Raw genomic sequence first — 24,068 nt, 5'->3', positions numbered from 1 at the left:
AGTTTTTATTGAAAATGCAGCATAACGTGTGCTAGAATACACACACACATACATAGAAAGTGATGACCTCAGGAGTCGAAATTTAACCTCTTCCGCTTTCCTACTAAAAGTACTCACCGGGTCCAGAGAAACGTACAAGACACTGAACTAACCATAGACCGTAGCTCAGTCAAACACAACTGGAGCCACGCCCACTCACACCCGAAGCCGCTCCCACTCACCCCGGAGCCGCGCCTCTGCAGCTGTAGACACGCCCATTCACAGATGTTTATACGCCTCTGTCTGCTGCAGACACACCCAGGTGTAGATGTGGTCACACCCCTCCAGAGAAAGCCTGGACCTTCGCATCTGCAGACACGCCCACCTCAGCTGGATCCAGCCCTGTGACTTCAGATGAGGGGAGTAAAGAAGAATAGACAAAGACACGCCCACTTCACAGACCGGGAGAAACGAAACTTTTATATAAGAAATGGCGGCAAACAAACAGCTCAAGGAGGAGGCCATCTGCTCCATATGCCTGGAATATTTCACAGACCCCGTGGCTGCAGAGTGTGGACATACCTACTGCCTGTCCTGTATCACTCAGTATTGGGAAGGGTTGGAGACAGACTTCCCTTGTCCTCAGTGCCGCGACACCTCTAAGAACAAAATACTAAGACCCATCAGACAGCTGGGGAACATAGTAGAGCTGTTGAAACAGCTTCACACACCGAGTGCGGCCCCCCAGGGGGAGAATCTGTGCAGAGAACATGAAGAGAAGCTGAAGCTGTTCTGTGAAGATGATCAGGTGACCATCTGTGTGGTCTGTCGAGAGGCCAAGGAACACAGACAGCACATGGTGCGCCCTATTCCAGAGGCTGCCCAGAAGTACAAGGTGAGTGCGCCACTCCACGGGTCTGTGATATGGATGGGGTGTAGCACTGCGCTTCCCATTCCAGAAGCTGCCCAGGGGTACAAGGTGAGTGCGCCACGCCACAGCTCTGTGAAGGTCTCACTCTGTGCGCGCCACCCTATTTCAGAGGATGCCCAGGTGTAGAAGGCGAGTATGCCACTGCTCTAGGATATGAGTGTGGTCTCACTATGTGCTTCCTATTCCAGAGGCTGCCCAGGAGTATGAGGTGAGTATGCAGGGGTGGCTCCTGCACTAGGGCGGAGGAGCGTCGTATCCCTGCCAGCAGCAGCAGCTGACAAACGTCTGCAATACAAACTGAGTTTATTATCGTTGTATTGTAGAAGGGGCGGGGCCACGAGGCTGACGAGCACAGAGGGCTTAATGCGCATGTATGTTTGGCCGGCTGTCTTGGGCCAGCAAAACATACATGCGAACTAAGCTCTGCCACCGCAGTGCTTGGTTGGAGAGAGCAGGCAGACTCTCCTGGTCTGCCTGGGAACGCCCTGGCTGGGCGCTCTGACCAATTGGAGCCTGACAGCTACGCTCAGATTGGCTGCAGGGCAGACTGGGAGCCTCTACCTGCGGCGAAGGAAAGAGGAACTGCGTGTTGGTGGTGGCAGCGGATTTAGGTACGTTTTTTTGTTTTTTATTTTATTTTTAATCCCCCCTGCATGCTGCATACCCCCACCACGTGCCGTGAGCCGCTCCTGTGAGTACTGAGCAGCTCTGAGATACAGGTATGGTCCGACTCTGAGCGTTACATAACATAGGCTGCTTAGGAGTACAAGGGGAATAGGCACACACCTAGGGTGGGGCAGCACAAAGAGTCTGATTTGCATTTTGTGGTTTTTTGACAGGTAGGTTTCTCCTGCAGCTGTTATAAAGTCGACGTTTTCTTCAGATAAACTCTGGACAAAACGAGCCGAAAAAGGTCAGTTCACAGAATCACAATTATGCGGTAAACGGACAGTCTGCTTTCAGTTTCCCATTAAACACTAGTAAATGTTCACCAGCAGAAGGTCGCCATTTGCTTGCAGAATAATTACTCTATAGTTATCGTACCACACAGCGCCCCCTTTAAAGAGTCTCCCAGGCTGTAGGTCTCGTTCGCTGCACCTCTACATTCCAGAGGGTTACATGAGTACAAGGTGTATGATGCCATGTGTTAGTGAACGTTGTTACCTGGGGCAGGAGGCTGCTGGTGTCCAAGAGCAGGTGTTAATCACGGGTGGAACATCACAATATGCCCAAGAGTACACAGTGTTAACAGTTACTATGTACACCAGGACGGAGGTGGACACAACCCCATATAGCGCCCTCCAATATATTATTGTTTCAATTCCTCCTCCCTTCTACCGTACCTTTGTGTGTCAGTACCCCCGAGACAGACACCCCTAATGGCACCCAGTGAGTCGAAATTCATTCAAAATTCATTTCCCCCATTGCCGGGATACTATAAATCGGTTAAACTAACCCTTTCCTTTTTGTTGTCCCTTCGCGTTGTACCTGGCAAGGGTCGGGGGTGTTCACCAGTCTTGGATGGGCCTGGACATTGCCTGGACATATGTGGGCTGTCTATCAATGAACTAACTGGCGGATGGCCTTGAACAATGATGTATCCAGTACCCTGACCCTTCATGGGGGATTTTCCCCCCTACGGCTGGACTGATGGCCCACACCCTAGTTCAGAAACCCCATTCTGGTTGTTAGACTTTTCATCCTTGGCGTGGTCTCCCTTAACTTTTTGCCTCTGTTCCCCAGGTTTTTGATGTGTGCTGGACTCTGATTTTACTGTTTTTGTTACTCTGGGCACTTTATCACTGCTAGCCAGTACTAAAGTGCAAGTGCTCCTGTTTAAAATGTGTATGTAACTGGTTCTCCATGATTGGCATCTTTGATTTACTAGTAAGTCCCTAGTAAAGTGAACTAGAGGTGCCAGGGCCTGTAAATCAAATGCTACTAGTGGGCCTGCAGCACTGGTTGTGCCACCCACATAAGTAGCTCTGTAATCATGTCTCAGACATGCCACTGCAGTGTCTGTGTGTGCAGTTTTAACTGTAAATTCGACTTGGCGAGTGTACACACTTGCCAGGCCTAAGCCTTCCCTTTTCTTACATGTAAGGCACCCCTAAGGTAGGCCCTAGGTAGCCCCTTGGGCAGTGTGCAGTGTATGGTTAAGGTAGGACATATAGTAATGTGTTTTATATGTCCTGACAAATATTGCTAAATTCGTTTTCCACTGTTGCAAGGCCTGTCCCTCTCATAGGTTAACATGGGGGCTACCTTTAAATCTGATTAAAGTGTAGATTCCCTTTGGGAGCGGATGGACATGTGGAGGTTGGGGTTTCTGAGCTCACAATTCAAAAATACATCTTTTAGTAAAGTTGATTTTAAGATTGTGTGTTTGAAAATGCCACTTTTAGAAAGTGAGCATTTTCTTGCCTATACCATTTCTGTGACTCTGCCTGTTTGTGGATTCCCTGTCTGGGTCAGTTTGACAGTTGGGCTGGTTGCACCTCACACTAGATAGTGACACAAAGGGAACTGGGGTGTAGCCTGCATATCCTAATGATCCATCTTTGCTAGGAAGGAGGGGAGGAGTGGTCACCCAGAGGGCGAGCACAGCTTTATTTAGGGTGTGTTTTGGACTTACCCTGGCTAGGATTTTGGTCCCTACTTGGACAGGGTGCATACCTCTGCCAACTGGAGACCCTATTTCTAACAAGGCTCCCTGAACATCTCTAAGGTACAGTAAAGAGACACCCCTCACATCTCTATGGTACAGTAAGGAGGATCCCCTCACATCTCTAAAGTACCCTATGAAGGCTTCCCTCACTTCCCTATGGTACAGTAAAGAGGCATCCCTCACATCTCTATGGAACAGTAGGAGGCTCATCTCACATTTCTATGGTCCAGTAAGGAGGCTTACGTCACATCTCTATGGTACAGTAAGAAGGCTATTCTCACATCTCTGTGGAATCCTTGTTTCCCGCCTTACGCCTGCTGGAGGCCCCACAGAGTCCAGCTTTCCCATGGATTACCCAGGTGCCCCTGCTTTGGAGTCAGATTACTGAGCTACTTGCAGGGGCATTGGAATTATCTGTCAGCGAAGTACCAAATTATGCGATAGGGCTCGCTAAATCATTCATCAAGAAAAGGCAAATTATGCTGTGTAATATGGCTCACCTCGGGATAATATTACTTTTTGTTTGTTACTTTTAGCCATGTTAACACTGTCTTCACATTTGTATCAGTTTAGCAACCAAGTACAACAGAAAGGTGACCAGTCAGCCTTTATGAAGGGCCTTCCACTTCGTGCACTTTTGATAACTTTAGATCTGTTTAAGCTAGAAACGTTTTTTTGTTAAAATCAGTAGATTATGCAGCAGACGATGGACTATGTTGCAAATGCGGCAATTCTGTAATCATGTAAAGAAACGCTGCAGCCGCTAATTGCATAATTCCAGTGCCCCTAGCTATGTGTGTGGAGAAAGAGACACAAACTTCATACAGCAGAGGTATCTCCCAGATCATCATGTTGTGAGTGCTTGTGCCCTTTGAAGAGCTGTACCTTAGATTACACTGTTTCATTTGCAAAACTCCTTAAATATCCCTTAGATCAATGTGAATACAAACAGAAGCTCCTAACCTGCCACAAGTCTAACATATGTTTATTATGCAAACATAGTAACATCGCCACACAGGAAGAGCTTCGCCTCCCCACCAAGCAAATGAGCATTCTAATTCTAACTCCCTCCCCATATTTCCCCTTTTTTGTATATTTATTGTACCTATGCAGGCATAAACAAACATTCACTTAACAGAAACTGAGTCTCAGACAGTGGGGCCTAGCAAGTCCACAACCATCTTGTGAGAAGAGCGAAGAAGAACCTTGAAGAGATAGAGATAATGTAAAATTGTGGATGCTGAGCTAGTCATTGGTGATCCTCACTTGGGGTTGTCAATTTGAAAAGGAGCCTGAGTACGTTAGAAGTGAGAAGGCTGAGCGGGCCTGGGTCTAACATGGACATACAAAATGACTGCAAGCTAAACAAAAATCAGCCTCATCACATTTGAAGCACCTACCTCCCAGTTCTCCGATGAATGATGAATTAGGGGTTTTCAATATTCATATTTCACTTTTCTGTTTTCCTATTATGACCATTGGTCTAAGACTTACCAAAGATTCTCCACTGGCTGCCATCATGCACATATAAACTCCTTCTCAGCGGTCTGTAGCCATTTCTCTAGGCCTGCATTCAGAGGCTTTTAAGGCATAGGGGGAGTGGGCAATTGTCCAGGGCCCCACCTTCCAAGGGTCCCTCTAGTAAGGGGAGTGGGATAGTTAATTTCCAGGCTATAATACTGGTGCTAAAAAAACCCAACTCGTTTCTAATTTCAGAATTGAGCATGCTTAACAGAAACTTAGATGCAGATTTACTAAGAGTTTGCCATGAGGCAAAGTCACGCAAAGTGATACAAAGCATTTCAGACTGCTGCAAAGGCATTTACTTTCCAACACAAAAGGTATTTCACTCTGGAAAGCTGCTCTTTTCTCTGCTGAAGTAGCGCTTTTCTCTACCTAGTCCACTTTCCATCAGTGTGTGCTACTGGGTTTGGCCTAATTTCATAATTGAGCATGCATAACAGAAACATAAGAGCAGATTTAACAGTGGTTCTGTCTGGAGCAAAGTAACGCAAAGTGACTCAAAGCAATGCAGACTCCTGCAAAGGCGCATAATTTCCGGCACTAAAGATATTTCACTGTGGAAAGGTGCTCTTTTCTCTGCATAAATAGCGCTTTGCTCTGCCTGGTGAACTTTGCAACAATGTGCTCTGTATGGCACACATACAGTGTGTGGAATGTTTTAGATTCTGTCTAGTCATAGGACTTTGTACCTATCTTTGCTAGACAGCAAGCACACACCTCCACATCATGTTGCAAAGGATGTGTGTGGTGGTGGGCAGCCTCTCTCTGACCTCACAGCACTGTTTCCATCTAACCTCCCTGTAACTCTCCTCCATCTACTTCACTTCTCACTCAACATCATCTCTATCTTTCCCCCACATCTCTATTTCTCTCTCTTCATGTCTCTACTCCCTTACCTCTCACTCAGTCCTTTTTCTACTTTACCACTGCCCTCTCCTCTGCAGCTAATTTCTCTCTCTGCCTCGCATCCACATCACTACCTCATGTCTCTCTACCCATCTGTTCTCTCTCTCGCTAGCTAACCTCTCCATTTACCTCATGATAAGTTTATTACTTAATCGCTCCATCTACTGTTTCTCTCATTCTGCTTTTGCAGGAGTCTATTCTGTTAGTGTTTTTGAACATAGCTACAAACATTAACATCTAACCATTTGGTAACTGATAAAGTAACCATTCTTGCCTTCTTTAATTAAACACAAATATTAGTGTAGAGGAAAGGGATTGGGTAATAAGAATCTGTGGTCTGCATTTCAGAAATCACTTCATGACCATGTGGAGCGACTGAAGAAGGAGCTGAAGGACCTGCAGACATGGACAGCTGAAGGAAGCAGGACGGCGGAGGAGCTGGAGGTGAGAGGAGCCCTGATGGTTTTGCGTGATGTAAGCTGTAACAGTGCAGTGAGGTGAGAGGCACAAGGGTACCCTTGAGAGACTAAACTACAGGTGAGAGGGGCCCTGATGGTGTTTACATAAAGAGACATGGGAGTAACTGTGAGAGACTAAACTACAGGTGAGAGGAGCCCTGATGGTGTGGATGTGATGTAAGTTGTAACAGTGCAGTGAGGGGAGAGGTACAAGGGTACCCCTGAGAGACTAAACTACAGGTGAGAGGGGCCCTGATGGTGTTTACATAAAGAGACATGGGAGTAACTGTGAGAGACTAAACTACAGGTGAGAGGAGCCCTGATGGTGTGGATGTGATGTAAGTTGTAACAGTGCAGTGAGAGGCACAAGGGTACCCCTGAGGGGCTAAACTACAGGTGAGAGGAGCCCTGATGGTGTTTATGTGATGTAAGCTGTTACAGTGCAGTGAGGTGAGAGGCACAAGGGTACCCCTGAGAGGCTAAACTACAGGTCAAAGAGGCCATGATGGTGTTTACGTAAACTGTAACAGGGCAACGAGGTAGCAGACAGGGGAGTACCCCTGAGTGGCCAAACTAGAGATAAGGGGAGCCCGCTTGTGTTTATGTGAAGTGTAACAGGGCAATGAGGCGAGAGACATGGGGGTACCCCGAGAATCAGATCTAGAGGTGAGTGGAACCCGTTTGTATTTAAGTAAACTGTAACAGGACACTGAGGTGAGAGACACGGGGTACCCCATGAGAGACTAAACTAGAGGTGAGGGGAGCCCTGCTTGTGTTTAAGTAAAGTGTAACAGAGCAGTTAGGCGAGAGACAAAGGGGTACCCCGAGAGTCAGATCTAGAGGTGAAGGGAGCCTTCTTGTGTTAAATCTCTCTAATAATTTTAAAAAAACTTAAAACGGAACCTACTCAAAAAACTTCCAGGAAAACGAGTAGCTGATACCTACTACAGCACAAATAACAGCAACTGGAAAACTGACTTCATTTTCTACTCTAAAGGCCCTGCAAAATGGAGGAACAGTTTCCTTCTCCACCTACAAATTGCAAAACAATGAAGATGCTCTATGGAACTAAACTCACCACTGCCCCCTCCCAAAGTTTTAGAGGTGAGATCTCCATATATATCTGCTTGATGGGGAACATATTAATTCAAGCATCAGACCATCACCTCACCATCTTTGATCAGCACTTATTGTCGCTTCTCGCCTTATTAACACATGCTGATTTTGCTCCCCACTCACCCCCCTCACTTCCTCCCCTGTCCGTTAACCCAATTTCCTGTCCCAGAACTCCCCTTCTACACAATTCACCACTGCCACGGCCATCACATTCCTTAGTCTAGAAAACGTCATTCCGAAGTCCACTGCACCCAACCTAACTAACGACCACACCGAAACACAGCCCCTTGACTCACACGGTGGACATGATAGTGCCAGCCCCAGTTCAGGACTGTACCCACTGACCCCCCTCAAACACAACCCCGACTCTCAATATAAAACCCACCCAGCCCAAACAGACTCTCTACACTCCCCTCCTCAATGACACTGCCCTCCCCTCTTTTGAGGATCGCCCACCCTCTGTAGACTTGGTACCTGGCGTGTGTCCACTCACCCATGGAACAGAAAGCCTCCCCTATACTCTTACCCTGCTCATGAGCAGTATAGAACAAAAAATTGACTCTCTAGCTAAAGACATTTCACATCTAAAAACGATCTTGCAATCTAGGTCAAGTTAACACACAACTCTCCCCTGCCCCCCAACCCGAGAATAGAGAAGTGGACTCCTAATAAAAGATCTCCGAGAGGTTGCCAGTACATGTGCTGGACCTCTATTCCCTTGAGCCGCCTAACCCACAGACTCTACCGAGCTCACAAACCACTATGCTCGATGGAAGTAGAATCACTCAGCGAATCCTACAGCAGAAAAACCCTGCACACTGACCCCAAACCTCCCTCCAGAATCTCAGTAATCTTGGGCATAAATCGAATCCCTCGAGCTAACATATTGCTCAAACCCACCTGCTCAGTACACCACTATCCAGACACTACACTCTATAAGTAATAGTCCTAACTCACTAACCTGCATGCTCCTTAATTGCAGATCAGCAGTGAAACACGCCACAGAATTAGCTGAAACTATAATTGCTGATGGAATAGACAGTGCATTTCTAATGGAACCTGGCTCAATGAACACTCAGCCCCGAATCTAGACTTGCTCACACCTCCTGGCTGTTCTATCTTCAGAAGGGACAGACCAGGATGAACAGGGGGAGTGCTAGCGATCATCCACAAAAAAGAAATCCAGCTTAATACCCTAGAATCAACAAACTTCTTGGACTTTGAATACCTCGGAGTAAACCTCGCAAGTAAAGGCACCACTGCTACCAATAGCCACACCACCTATCACCCCGCTAGTGATCGCACACTCTTCACCAAAAAACTTAACGACCTAATAGTACAGTGCTTCCTAACTCCCTAAATGATGTGTTCCTAGGGGACTTCAACCTGCACTAAAATAACACAGAAGAAACCACAGTCCGTAATCTAATAAGCCTTCTTGATATCAATGACTTCAAGCAACTTTGCAATGAACAGACCCACAGCAAAGGCTTTACTCTAGATGCTAAAATTACAAGAAGTGAGTTTGTCTCCCTTCAATCCATCATGCCCATCGACTGGTCTGATCACCATCTTACACTGTTTGATCTCAATACCCATCCCATACACCCGCCCCTGCCACCAACAAACCCACACACTGGGCAGAAAACATCAAACTAATTCCTCTAACTGAGCTGTAATCTTGGATCAGCACCCAATTACACTTGCAACCTTTCTTTCACACCGTAGATGACCTCACCGAGCAATATAGCTCAGGCATGTGAGATGTTCTTGATCAAGTTGTACTGCTCAAACTAAAGCAACCTAGAAAAATCCAATCTAGATCCTGGTTCAACTTAGAGCTTACTAATGAGAGGAGACAACTAAGACACACTGAAAGGCTATGGAGACAGAACCCCTCACTGGCACACCTCACACTCCTAAGATCCAAATGGCTGTCCTACAAGAAACACATATTTAGAGAAAATGCCACTTTCTTTCACAATCAACTGGACTGTGCGAAGAACAGACAAAGGGAGCTTTTCAACATACTAAAACAACAAACTACCTTTACCTTAAAAAACAGCCTCCAATGAACGCTGTGAAGAAAAAGCTAACTTCCTCACTGACAAAGTTGCAAAAATTGAACAATCTCTATTCACAACACTAGTCCAACATCCCAGCCTGCCTGCTTCAATGACACAGAGGTCACCACGGAAACCTCCTCCTGAGACTTATTTAAAGACCGGAGTGATCCAAGAAAAAACAAAAAATAGTATTGATCTCCTACAACTGAAAAACATTGCTAAGTGGACAAAGTTCAAACCCATGACAGAAGAAGTCTTCAAAATAATCAGGAACTTGAAGCCCACAAACTGATCCCCTCTCCTCCACCCTCGTACTGAACCTCAACAATATCATCTCCCTATTTTTTGGACCAAAATCATAAATGCCTTTCTGTCAGCGGGCTGTGTCCTGAATCCCTCCACATAGGCCAAGTTACACCCATTCTAAAAAAACAGGGGTGAACCCCAGCGACCTCAATAACCTCAGACCTATCACCAACCTTCCCTTCCTAGCCAAAAGGCTGGAGAAGAGTGTCCTGCTTCAACTCAACCAACACATGGAAGAATTCAACCTCCACAACACATTCCTATCAGGATTCAGGAAAGGCTGTAGCACAGACACTGCTATGCTCAATACATTATGGCCCTCATTCTGACCCTGGCGGTCTTTGACCGCCAGGGCGGAGGACCGCGGGAGCACCGCCGACAAGCCGGCGGTGCTCCAATGGGGATTCCGACCGCGGCGGTAAAGCCGCGGTCGGACCGGCACCACTGGCGGGGTCCCGCCAGTGTACCGCGGCCCCATTGAATCCTCCGCGGCGGCGCAGCTTGCTGCACCGCCGCGGGGATTCCGACCCCCCCTACCGCCATCCAGATCCCGGCGGTCGGACCGCCGAGATCCGGATGGCGGTAGGGGGGGTCGCGGGGCCCCTGGGGGCCCCTGCAGTGCCCATGCCACTGGCATGGGCATTGCAGGGGCCCCCGTAAGAGGGCCCCTAAATGTATTTCACTGTCTGCTGCGCAGACAGTGAAATACGCGACGGGTGCAACTGCACCCGTCGCACAGCTTCCACTCCGCCGGCTCGATTCCGAGCCGGCTTCATCGTGGAAGCCTCTTTCCCGCTGGGCTGGCTGGCGGTCTGAAGGAGACCGCCCGCCAGCCCAGCGGGAAAGTCAGAATTACCGCCGCGGTCTTTCGACCGCGGAACGGTAACCTGACGGCGGGACTTTGGCGGGCGGCCTCCGCCGCCCGCCAAGGTCAGAATGAGGGCCTATATCCTCAGATCCTTAAATGAAGGCGACTCCTGCCTCCTAACCCTATCCGACTTTTCTGCAGCATTTGTAAATCATCCAGCTTTACTTGAGACACTCAAGACCTTCACTATTGTCAATGGCACTGTCCTGAAATGGTTCTCGTCCTATCTGCAACATCGCTCTCAACAAATAACAAGAATTTGCAATGCAATAGGTCTTGCATATTTCAAACAAGTTAATTGTCATCTTTTGACAACAGCACCCAAAAAAAACCCCCCCAAAAAACACAAGTGGAAAATGAGAAAAGACGACTTAACAAAATAAGATAAAGTTCACTTTAAAAATGAAAACTTTTCAATTTTGTTTGCTACTGGGGACGTTTTTGCCAGTCACAAGCCTTCTGTTTGCATGGCACTGGAAGTTAGGACGAAATACTACCTTGATCACGTCGGGAGCAGTGGAGGGGCACTAATTAAGCTGAAATCAATTTGTGCTTGATCCCTGCTCCACACAGAGGAACGGAAATGATGCCAGACATGCCTTGATGAATTACAAGGCTGTAAAGAAGAGTTTCATGCAAACCAACAAATAGTGATCGACAGGCGGGCTCCAAGCCCTTTACAGAACACAACAGCGTCTCTCATATGAGATGCATGCGCAAGCACCTGCAAGCACCTGCACTCACAGGCTCGACCCTAAAAGTTAACAGTTGTCTCTCGAAACCTGCATCAGTTTCACAAGGTGTACCTCAAGGCTCAATACTCTCTCCAGCCCTATTTAATGTCTTCATAGAACCCCTTGCAGTTATTTTGAACCAAGCATGGGTCAAGTATCACCTATATACAGATGACACACAAGTCTACTACTAAATAAAATCATCCAGTGACCTCCGGCATCTTAACACCACACTAATTAACATACAAACATGGTTAAACACCAACTACCTTAAGCTAAATCCCAACAAGACAGAACTACTACTACTCGTCTCCCCCAAAAATAATCCTTTACCTATCCAAGAATGGCTCAAGAGTGTGGATGCGCTAAACTCCTCTCTTTCACTTTCCATCTCCATTAAATCCTTGGGAATCACAGTGGACAAAAACATGTTGAAGAAGCACATCAACAACTGAGCCAAAGGAGCACTCTACACACTAAAACATCTCAAGAAGATCAAACCGTTTATTCCCCCTGACGATCTTAAGTCTGTAGTGCAATCACTAGTCCTCTCAAAACTTAACTACGACAATGCCATTCTCACAGGAACTCCGAAATGTCAACACAGCGGCCAGTCTCCTCACAGGAATTAAACGATTTCATCACATCACACCTGCCCTCAAGAGTGTCAATTGGCTTCCCATTGAAGGAAATTGCATCTTCAAGACAGCTTGTATCACCTACAAAGCCTTCATGCAAAAAAAAAACCAAATACCTAGAAACCAAACTATGAAAAACAGGAAGCGTCAGTCACTGAGAAACTCCAACTCTTTTCTTCTCGTACCTCCTAATCTGAAGAAGAAATCATCCCAGGTGCGCTCCTTCTCAGGTAAAGCTCCTAAGATCTGAAACTCACTCCCTAAGGACCTTTGCTGCATCCCCTCTCTTTGTTGCTTCATATGGGACCTCAAATCTCTACTGCTCAACAACTACTTCAGCACAAGCTGAGCTACGATTCCCAAAGATCCAACCCACATCTACAGGATCCAGCGGGACAGTCACCTGACTCTTTCAGTCTCCAACGCCATTCCTCAGTGCTTCATTATTTACTTTTGTGACTTTTTGACCTCTTCATTTTGTATTGTTCTTTAACTTTCGACCCATGTAGCTCCTCACATGCACCTCTAATAAACATTTTCACATGATCTGTAAAGTGCTCTGATACCTTCTGGTGTAGCTAGCACTATATAAAACTAAAAAATAATAATAATAAGGTGAACTGTGACAGGGCAGTGAGGTGAGAGACTTTAGGGTAACACTCACAGTCAGATCTGGAGGTAAGAGGAGTCCTGCCAGTATTTGTGTAAACTGCATCAGGACAGAGAGTTGAGAGACCTTGTGTTCACACTCACATCGGAAGGTGTGAGGAGCTCTCCTTGTGTTTGGGTAAGCAATAACCGGGTGTGAATTGAGACAGTTGCCTTGATAATCCTAAATTTCTCTTGACAGTCAAGTAGCAAAGCTAAATTAAAATAGGTGTATGTTGGTCGAATGGGCACAAGGGAGATTCCTTTGGTACAATGTACTTCTATAGGTTGCTCGGTATCCTATATGGAGTTATTCCTCAGTGACTCCTTCTATTACAGCTTCAACTAGTTGCCCAATTTGGTGTTATCGGGTGTCTGCAAAGGGTTATGATTACTATTAGCTTTGCTATTCCCGATGCTTTATGAATTCATTTTTTATTGTGGTCTTTTTAGAGAGTCTGGTTACTCCATAGACAGGTATAACATATGCATTACAGCATGTGCTTCAATCTTTATTCTTCTATGTCCACTTGAAATTAGTTCTATTTATATGAAAGTGGTTAGACGAGGCTTCTAGTCCTCTGGTTGGGGAGATTGCAGGTCATGGATATTCTACAACATTTACTTACTCTGCGACGAAGGTTACAAGACAGCTTGACATAATGTAAATAAGAATTAGCAAACTGTAGTGTGCTAGGCATGCAGAAATACTCTTTGCTTCAACACCAGACTCATGGGCCTTCGCAATGCTTGCTTAAATTACCACAATCCTACATCAAAATATATATTTATAATCAGAAATATTCGAAATAAAATATGTACGGACAGTATACCTGTACCAGGGATAAAGCCAGCAAACCAGATAAAACCAGGAGTACATGCCAGAGAATTACAATAATGATGTATTTGCCCGCTTTTCAGTAGTTTTGAATGGGCTTACACAGAGGCTGCTGAAAGTACTGGTAGGAATCAACTAAACAAATTACACAAATCTGTCCCACACCAGAAGACGAAGGGGAAAGTAATACATAGCGCACAATATCTGATGTATGTGCCTGCACGTTCTGTGAACATGAGAACAGGATATTCTTTTGTGGTCTGTACTGCACTTGTGAAGTGATCATTAGTGTGAAAGTGTGCAATTTGGCGACCATACTGGAATGGGTAAGTATTGGTCTACTGTGGAATTCCTGTTTACAGCAAGGCTCTGGGCTACACTTGTAAAATCAGTGTTTGGTTGGTAACCAAATTGGAACAAATAAAATGCTTCAAAAATACATTGCACAATGCCTTATTACGGCAACATGGAGAACATATTGGAGAATGAAACTATGTCAAACATTGTTAAACTAAATGAGTGAAAAACAGTAGGTAGCTGCATGTCGGTGTAGCCATTGAGCACTTGAAATTAAAGTAAGTGACCTGCACACAGATCACAAGAAAGCAGCCAAAAAGCCACTGGCAACCTGAAGTGTAAAGGCCCAGGGTTTATCAGTGGAATTTTAATTTGACATTGAGACAGCTTGCCGTCAAGATGGCTACTCAAAGTCTTGCTAGACAACAGCTTTTGTTCTTCATCCCATGACTTCAGGTGGCCATTTGGGGCCATACCATCCTGATTTATGAAAACAAAATACAAGAAGGCTGCCATCATAATGTCATGCTTGCATTAGAGTCCTGCCAAATGTATTAAATAAATACACACTGCACTGAAAAAAGCTAGAAAGTATTGCTTCAGTCTAGAATGAATGTGTTCAAATAAAGCAATGCATGTGACGAAAAGTGTGATGATTGTTCTTTTCAGATGTAAAATAGTCTGTCATGTTGTGGGTTCATTTTATACTGTGCTTGGGCACACACATATTTAGCTTAGCTTAGGCCTGCTGCCTGTGCCCTTTCACCTACTTATGTGCTCTGCTTCCATGTATTTCATTTTATTCATTTTAGTTAGCTGCTCTTCAGCGGGCATGTTTTTATTTCCTAATCAGTTGTAACTCTGTGATTCTGTGAAAACATTAAGATTATTCCATGCACAACGTTTCAGCATGTACCCTTGTCCAAGGTTGATGCGTCCGAGTACACGATGATCCAGATCGCAATTGTCACCACAAGAGTTCTGTAAACAGTCTGGCACTTGGGCACACACACAAGTCAGGCCTTTTTATGAAAAGAAAATATGTTTTTGTATAAAAACACTATGCAGGCCAAGGGATATTAGGGAGGCCAATCCGGCTGGGATTTCCATATCATTGCCGACCTTGGCCCTGTCTCTACAGCAAACCCACAGATGGTGGGCAGACCCTTTTGCTTCAGGTAATGGGGTGGGTGCTACTCTCACGGACTGAGTATGGGCAGATTGGGCTAATACTGCTATGCTCTAGCTCAGGAGTTATGGGCTAGGTAGAAATGATTTATGCATTTCATTCCACCATGTTGGGGCTGTTTATTTTCTTCTCGCTAGTCTCAACCATTCTAATGTTGTTATGCCTCATTACCCTAATAATTGTAGCACATCTTATATTGTAGGTTGCACTTTTTTCAATAAATGTTTAGAAACTTTTAGACCTGACAGCCTTAGAGTGGTCACCCCTAACTTTTTGCCTGCCTCCCTCCTCTTTTTTTACACTGTTTTTGCTGGTTTTAGATCTCTGCACACGTTACCACTGCTAACCAGTGCCAAAGTGCATATGCCCTCTCCCTTAAAACATGGTAACATTGGTTCATACCTGTAAGGAAATGCCTCCTTTGCATGTTTACCCCCTGACTTTTTGCCTTTGCTGATGCCAAGTTATGATTTGAAAGTGTGCTGAGGCCTGCTAACCAGGCCCCAGCACCAGTGTTCTTTCCCTAACCTGTACCTTTGTTTCCACAATTGGCACACCCTGGCATCCAGGTAAGTCCCTTGTAACTGGTACCCCTGGTACCAAGGGCCCTGATGCCAGGGAAGGTCTCTAAGGGCTGCAGCATGGCTTATGCCACCCTGGAGACCCCTCACTCAGCACAGACACACTGCTTGCCAGCTTGTGTGTGCTGGTGGGGATAAAATGACTAAGTCGACATGGCACTCCCCTCAGGGTGCCATGCCAACCTCACACTGCCTATAGGTATAGATAAGTCACCCCTCTAGCAGGCCTTACAGCCCTAAGGCAGGGTGCACTATACCATAGGTGAGGGCATAAGTGCATGAGCACTATTCCCCTACAGTGTCTAAGCAAAACCTTAGACCTTGTAAGTGCAGGGTAGCCATAAGAGTATATGGTCTGGGAGTCTGTCATGCACGAACTCCACAGCACCATAATGGCTACACTGAAAACTGTGAAGTTTGGAATCAAATTTCTCAGCACAATAAATGCACACTGATGCCAGTTTACATTTTATTGTAAAATACACCCCAGAGGGCATCTTAGAGATGCCCCCTGAAACCATACCGACTACCAGTGTGGGCTGACTAGTTTTAGTAGCCTGCCACACACCAGAAATGTTGCTGGCCACACGGGGAGAGTGCCTTTGTCACTCTGTGGCTTCTCACCTCCCCCTGCAGGAACTGTAACACCTGGTGGTGAGCCTTAAAGGCTCACCCCCTTTGTTACAGCACCCCAGGGCACTCCAGCTAGTGGAGTTGCCCGCCCCCTCCAGCCACGGCCCCACATTTGGCGGCAAGGCTGGAGGAGATAATGAGAAAAACAAGGAGGAGTCACTGGCCAGTCAGGACAGCCCCTAAGGTGTGCAGAGCTGAGGTGACTCTGACTTTTAGAAATCCTCCATCTTGCAGATGGAGGATTCCCCAGGATTAGGGATGTGCCCCCCTCCCCTCAGGGAGGAGGCACAAAGTGGGTGTAGCCACCCTCAGGGCTAGTAGCCATTGGCTACTAACCCCCCAGACCTAAACACACCCCTAAATCAAGGATATAGGGGCTCCCAGAACACAGCAAGATAGATTCCTGCAACCTAAGACGAAGAAGGACTGCTGAGCTGAAAAACCTGTAGAGAAGACGGAGACACCAACTGCTTTGGCCCCAGCTCTACCAGCCTGTCTCCCCCCCTTCAAAAGAACTGCTCCAGCGACGCGTTCCACAGGGTCCAGCGACCTCTGAAGCCTCAGAGGACTACCCTGCATCTAAAAGGACCAAGAACACCTGAGGACAGCGGCTCTGCTCCAAGGAAGAAGCATCTTTGCAACAAAGAAGCAACTTTGAAAGAACACACGTTTCCCACCAGAAGCATGAGACTTTGCACTCTGCACCCGACACCCCCGGCTCGACTTGTGGAGAAACAACGCTACAGGGAGGACTCCCCGGCGACTGCGAGCCCGTGAGTAGCCAGAGTTGACCCCCCTGACCCTCCACAGCGACGCCTGCAGAGGGAATCCCGAGGTTCCCCCTGACCGCAATTGCCTGTTTCTAAGACACGACACCTGGTAAGGACACTGCACCCGCAGCCCCCAGGACCTGAAGGATCCGACCTCCAGTGCAGGAGCGACCCCCAGGTGGCCCTCTCCCTTGCCCAGGTGGTGGCTACCCCGAGGAGCCCCCTTCTTGCCTGCCTGCATCGCTGAAGAGACCCCTTGGTCTCCCATTGAACTCCATTGCAAACCCGATGCCTGTTTGCACATTGCACCCGGCCGCCCCCGTGCCGCTGAGGGTGTAGTTTTTGTGCTGACTTGTGTCCCCCCCGGTGCCCTACAAAACCCCCCTGGCCTGCCCTCCGAAGACGCGGGTACTTACCTGCTGGCAGACTGGAACCAGGGCACCCCCTTCTCCATTGAAGCCTATGTGTTTTGGGCACCATTTTGACCTCTGCACCTGACCAGCCCTGAGCTGCTGGTGTGGTAACTTTAGGGTTGCTCTAAACCCCCAACGATGGGCTACCTTGGACCCAACTTTGAACCCTGTAGGTGGTTTACTTACCTGCAAAACTAACAAACACTTACCTCCCCCAGGAACTGTTCTGTTGAAAATTGCACTGTGTCCAGTTTTAAAATAGCTTATTGCCATTTGTGTGAAAACTGTATATGCTATTTTGCTAATTCAAAGTTCCTAAAGTTCCTAAGTGAAATACCTTTCATTTAAAGTATTGTTTGTAAATCTTGAACCTGTGGTTCTTAAAATAAACTAAGAAAATATATTTTTCTATATAAAAACCTATTGGCCTGGAATTGTCTTTGAGTGTGTGTTCCCCCTTTATTGCCTGTGTGTGTACAACAAATGCTTAACACTACCCTCTGATAAGCCTACTGCTCAACCACACTACCACAAAATAGAACATTAGAATGATCTCTTTTTGCCACTATCTTACCTCTAAGGGGAACCCTTGGACTCTGTGTATGCTATTTCTTACTTTGAAAAAAAATAGTACATACAGAGCCAACTTCCTACAATATCCAATTGGCATATTTGATCTACTAGTAAGTCCCTAGTCAAGTTAACTACATGTGCCCGAGGCTTTTAGATTGAATGCTACTAGTGGGCTTGCAGCACTGGTTGTGCCACCCACATAAGTAGCCTCTTACCCATGTCTCAGGCCTACCATTGCAAGGCCTGTGTGTGCAGTTTCACTGTCACTTCGACTTGGCATTTAAAAATACTTGCCAAACCTCAAACTCCCCTTTTTCTACATATAAGTCACTCCTAAGGTAGGCCCTAGGTAATCCATGGGGCAGGGTGCTGTGTAGGTAAAAGGCAGAATATATACCATATACCTGTGTGTTTTATATGCCCTGGTAGTGGAAAACTCCTAAAGTTGTTTCCCACTGCTGTGAGGCCTGCTCCTTTCATAACATTAGGGCTACCCTCATATACTGTTTGAGTGGTAGATTCTGATCAGAAAGGGGTAGATAGGTCATATTTAGTATGACCAGAATAGTAATACAAAATCCTGCTGACTGTTGAGGTTGGACACAGGATGCTCAGTCACACCTGCACACATCTGCATACTGTATGGGTCTTCCTGGGCTGGAAGGGTGGAGGGGCTTGACACTTAAATTTCAAAGGCTAATGGCCTGCCCTCACGCACAGGACTGCCACACCTCCTACTGGGACCCTGTCATACAGACCTGTACTGAAAGGGGACCGTGTGCACTTCAAAACTACTCTTTGAAGTCTCCCCCACTTCAAAGGCACTTTTGTGTATATAAACTGGGTCCCTGGCCCTACCACTCAGACACTCCCTGGGACAGACACTCTGAACCAGATCCCACAACCTGCCAAGACAAGCTGCCTGTCTGCCCAAAGGACTCACCTGGCCTGCCTTGCTGTGAAGGACTGCTGCCTAGCTGTTGCCCTGCTGTCTTGCTGGCCTCTGGCTCTGCTGAGAGGTGCTCTCCGAGGGCTTGGATTGAGCTTGCCTCCTGTTTCCTGAAGTCTCAGGGCCAAAGAGACTTCTTCTCTTCAAAGGGACTCCTTGTGAAGTGAAGTGAAAATTGACGCACAGCCTTCCGGAATGGACGCACAGCCTGCCTAGCGGTGAAAGAATCACTGCATCGCTGCTCCAGAAGGATGCAGCCCGGCTTCCCGAGTGGAGATCGACTCAGTGCCAGCGTTGATACCGGAACTTCGACGCACAGCCCACCGGATCGACACTTCGCTGAGCCAGAACGACGCAGCCGAACTTCCTGCGTGAGGAATCGACGCAGCACCTGCCGTGCGACAGAAACTCAGCCGCATCGCCCACCGGATCGACACAGCACCTATGACTTCGTCCAGCATGCCCAAGATTTCAAAAGACTCTGCATCGCAAAGAGGATTCAAGCATACACACCGAATTTTGATGCAAAGTCCTTGCCGTGTGGAAAAGAATCGACGCATCGTCTGTGTGCGCCCGGAAATCCGACGCACACCTTCCTTTTTCCACGCATCTCCTCCTTTGCAGTCTCAGTTCGTGTAATTTTGGTGCATACCAAGTACTTTGTGCACACAAGAGACATTTGTTGATCTTTAAGTACTTAAGACTCTTATTATCATTGTGAAAGTGATATTTCAACTTGTACTTATCAAATCTTGATCGTGTTGACCTTAATTTAAACCTGTGTGGTGTATTTTTGTGGTGTTTTTACTGTGTTATTGCATGATGTATTGCACAAATACTTTACACATTGCCTTCTAAGTTAAGCCTGACTGCTCAGTGCCAAGCTACCTGAGGGTGGGCATAGGATAATTTGGATTGTGTGTGACATACCCTGACTAGGATTGTGGTCCCTACTTGAACAAAGGGTGTATTCCCAGCTAGAGACCCAATTTCTAACAAAAACCGTCATGCATCCCTATCTTTGCCTTTGTGTGTGTGTGTGTCTGTGTCTAAGAGACATTTTGCAAATGAGAGAAAGGGGTGGGACTTGGCAACTATGACTTTCCCCAAGAAGTCACTGAGTGTCTTCACAAATTAACTTTACTCACAGGTTATGGTGAGGTGCTTCTAGCTGGCCAAAGGATTAGGCCAACAGTTGTCACATGGTGTGGGGTTGGACTCAGCCCCCTATAATCGGTGGTGCTGCCACCCAAAATCCAACAGTCTCATCCCCAAGATAAGATTCTAGGACAGTCATGGACTGCACTGTAAGTACTTCCTGTTGTGATACTCCAAAAGTCAATTGCATGAGGAGAAAGAGGTTTACATCTCTGAAACTCACAGTATACATTTGTGTTCAACAAAAGATCTGGGAGACAACTGTACTACAAAGGCAGACTCAAATCACACACCTGTGTTTAGGAGCATGTGCAGTTGCATACAAAAAACAACTTGTCATCACATCAGCACATTGAAGATGAGAGATACTGGGATGAACAGCCCAAGGATTGGCTTGCCCATGTGGCATGATCATCAGTAACAGCGTGTCCTAAGTACATCCTCTGACTTGTGACGTTATGCTACCTCTGGTTCTCTTGCATGACTGATGGACCATGAGCAGTGTTAATCCCTTATCAGATTTTGGCATTCCTTGACGGATTTGTTTGTTTGTAAGGCACTCTAACGGGCGATTTCAGTTCAGACACCCAAAACCCAACTGTCTCTACAAGAATGACACACTGGGAAAGTTAAATTCATAGAGGTTTATTTTTAGATTGTAATGTATTCAGACTTCAAACAATTTAGTCAAAATCAAATAATAAAGCAGAGCGCAAACCTCAGTTAGAGTTCAGAGTCAATAAAATAACTCAGGTCAGCAAAATGCACAGTATATAATGGGAGACCAATCCGGCATGAATTCGCCTCTTAAGGTCAGTAGAAAACTCTGTAACACATCTACAAATTGCATACTTTTACAAAGTTCTGAACAAAGGGTTTCAATACATTTGTACATGTTTACCACACAGCCATGCCAAGTACCATGCCTCAGGGGTTATACTATCACATTTTAGTGCTGGTGTCCACATCATCACACCAAAATGCATTTATCATGTATTACTAGCTTCTAGCAGCATTACAAGGCACTGCAGGAAGCTCTATGTTGTATTAAAACAGGCCAACATCTGCCTTAGGCAACAACAAGCTTCTGTGCCCAGGTCGAGGGAGGTGTGTTAGACTAACCCCTGATGCGTGGTACTTGGCAAGGCTGGTGAAACATCTGGGCACTCCTTAACTAATAGGGTAAAAGTTGTGAGTGCCTTTTGTGGCACTGTAAACTATCCCACAGTACCCCTACCTTTTTGTATGGTCATCCCCAGATTTTTTACCTTCATTCCTCCATGTTTGCCGAATTTGTTTTTGTTGGCCTTACGACTCTGTACACTTTACTACTGCTAACCAGTGCTAAAGTGCTTGTGTCCTCTCCTTAAAACATGGTAGAATTGACTTCTAACCAAACTGGCATATTTAATTTACTTTTAGGTTTCTAGTAAAGTGGCACTACATGTGCCCAGGGCCTGTAAATTAAATGCTATAAGAGGGACTGCAGCACTGATTCTGCTATCTGCTTAAGTAGCCATTTAAAACATGTATCAGGTCTGAAATTGCAGCCTGTGTGTGTGTTCTGTTTTAAACTGCCATTTTGACCCTTTTACCCTCCTGATCTGCTTCCTCCCTCAGCCACCTGCTTACTGCCTTTTGCTGTTCCAGATCTTTGCAGCGATGTAAGATATGGAGCACCCTCCACTTCTGCTTCAGTGGATGTGGGGCCTGTGTGCCTGTGCCATAGAGGTGGAGTGTAATCTTGGTCGGTGGAACTTTAGGCGGTGGTTGATGTGGGTGGGTCCTCCGTTGGGTAGAGCCTTGCGTGCGTGGGTCAGCAGCTTGGATTGGCATCTCTTCTGTCTGGGGAGTCAGTCGAGCTGCCTGAGGTGGGGTGTGAGGGGGTTCATCGGGGGAGGTCAAGGACGAGTGTGGCTGTGGTGTTCTGTATGGTTTGAAGTTTCCGTAGGAGGTGTGCGGCAATTCCTAAGTAGAGAGCTGTGATGTTCAGTATGGTTTGAAGTCTCCTTAGGAGGTATGCAGCAATTCCTAAGTAGAGAGTGTTGCAGTCCATTGGTGACGACGACCTGTGTCATGGTGCATCTCATGTGCAGGTGAAGCCACTTGAAGATCTTCCGTAGCATGCATAGAGTGAGAAAGTAGGCAGAGGAGACAGAGTTGATCTGTGATTTCATGGTGAGCTTGTTATCAATGATGATTCTGAGTTTTCTGGAGTGATCTGCAGAGAGCGCCAACACAAAGCCTGCTTTGTTCAGATAACCTTCTCAGTCGACTTGCAATTTTCATATTTCACTTTAATGTTGAGACTGAGCGAAAGGCAATGGCTCATTAGCCCTTTGAATTCCTGAACCCTGCACTCTGGTCATCTCACTTCCAAAACTAGTCACACATTTCAAGAGTGACAAGAGGGAGAATGACATAGAGGCAATCCTTAAGTAAAATGACATGAGTGTACCAAGATGTGTAATAAAGACCCCCAGCATCAACCTCAGCTTTTTTCTTTCTTTTAAGCTTTCTGCGTGGGATCACACTGACTGCACATAGTGTTTGTCCCAGGGAAATGTGGTAGTAGGTATGTGGTTAACATGAAAACCATTATCAGTGAAATTTATAGGGAGAATGTGATAAATCTCACTGTATTATATTAATACAAATATGATGTGGTTTGTTTGGTTGTTAATGAAGGAAATCTTCACGAACCAGACCAAGAAGATTCTGAATACATTTGAGCTTCTGAAGCAGTTTCTGGAGAAGGAAAAGAAACATCTTCTGAGCAAACTGGAAGAGGAACATGAAGAGAAGATGATAAAGATTTGTGAGAATCTGAGTAAACTGGAGAAGCTGCAATCTACCCACCAAGACCTGATCACAGAGATGGAAAGGAAATGTCAGCAACAGGACGAGGAGCTACTGAAGGTGAGAATTGACCATCTGTAGGTCTAGAAGAGTAGAGTTCCTCCGAGGGAAGAAGTGTCAACTGCGACATGAGGGACTACTTCAAAAGTTTATTTCGTTATATGTTTTTGTTTCCATACACCACTAAACACAGCATGAGGCCCATGATAAAGTGCTTTTGGAGGCAGAAAGTGTTATAGATAGGGAGGTTATTATTCACCAATTGGGATCAATTATCAGATGTTGAAGATGAGCAGGTTCAAGTGAGGTTCAACATATGAGATGAAAATCAACAACCAATTGAGAAAGAAGGTCTTTCAGTCACCCTCTGAAATTTGCCTTCTGCAAGAACGGTAAGATGAGAAAGCTCCATAGTGACCAAAATAGTGGGAGGCTCATCTGTACTTTTCTGCATTTTGCATTGCACCTGAATGCTCTACTTTACTGTACTATTCTGCATTTGTCACCTTTTAGCACATATACAATAAGATATCCATTCATTAAATATTTAGTTTTAAAACATTGTTTTTTATTAATAAGGATGGTTCAGAAACCCTCCTCAACCCAAGTGTACTCTTAGAGGTCAAAGAGAACTCCTCGTCGATGATTGTAGGAGACACAAGCCCAAAGATCCTTAATTAAGACTATACAGGGATTGACCAGCTAAATGTCTCAAACTGGATAATCCACACACAGACCATCCAGGTAGACAGCCCATATGGGGCTACGCTCTCAGGGGTTCCAAGATGATAGAAAATCTCAGCCCAGGCCCAAGTCCACTAATCAGCCAACTGCCAGTTCAGCAACTCACAGTGCACAGAAATTGGGAGATAGCTGGTATGCCATCAATACATTATAACGCAATGGAGAACCCACCAGATGCCATGAATGCTAATTGACCCCCAGTGGTGGAAAATACTTTAAAGA

General features: G+C 46.1%; 1 protein-coding gene across 1 annotated transcript in view; it reads left to right on the top strand.

The window, feature by feature from the left end:
- Positions 1-232: 232 nt before the first annotated feature.
- LOC138299187 (E3 ubiquitin-protein ligase TRIM39-like) overlaps positions 233-24,068 on the top strand; it is a 132,199-nt gene continuing 108,363 nt past the window's right edge. The window contains exons 1-3 of the mRNA XM_069237284.1: positions 233-874; positions 6,357-6,452; positions 22,932-23,162. Of these exons, the coding sequence (XP_069093385.1) occupies positions 470-874; positions 6,357-6,452; positions 22,932-23,162 (732 nt within the window). The 5' untranslated portion in view covers positions 233-469. The remainder of the gene's footprint in view (positions 875-6,356; positions 6,453-22,931; positions 23,163-24,068) is intronic.

Source organism: Pleurodeles waltl, chromosome 6, assembly GCF_031143425.1.
Source record: "Pleurodeles waltl isolate 20211129_DDA chromosome 6, aPleWal1.hap1.20221129, whole genome shotgun sequence".
Classification (NCBI taxonomy): Eukaryota; Metazoa; Chordata; class Amphibia; order Caudata; family Salamandridae; genus Pleurodeles; species Pleurodeles waltl.
Note: the sequence above shows the minus strand (reverse complement) of the source record. Positions and strands in the feature narration are given on the sequence as shown.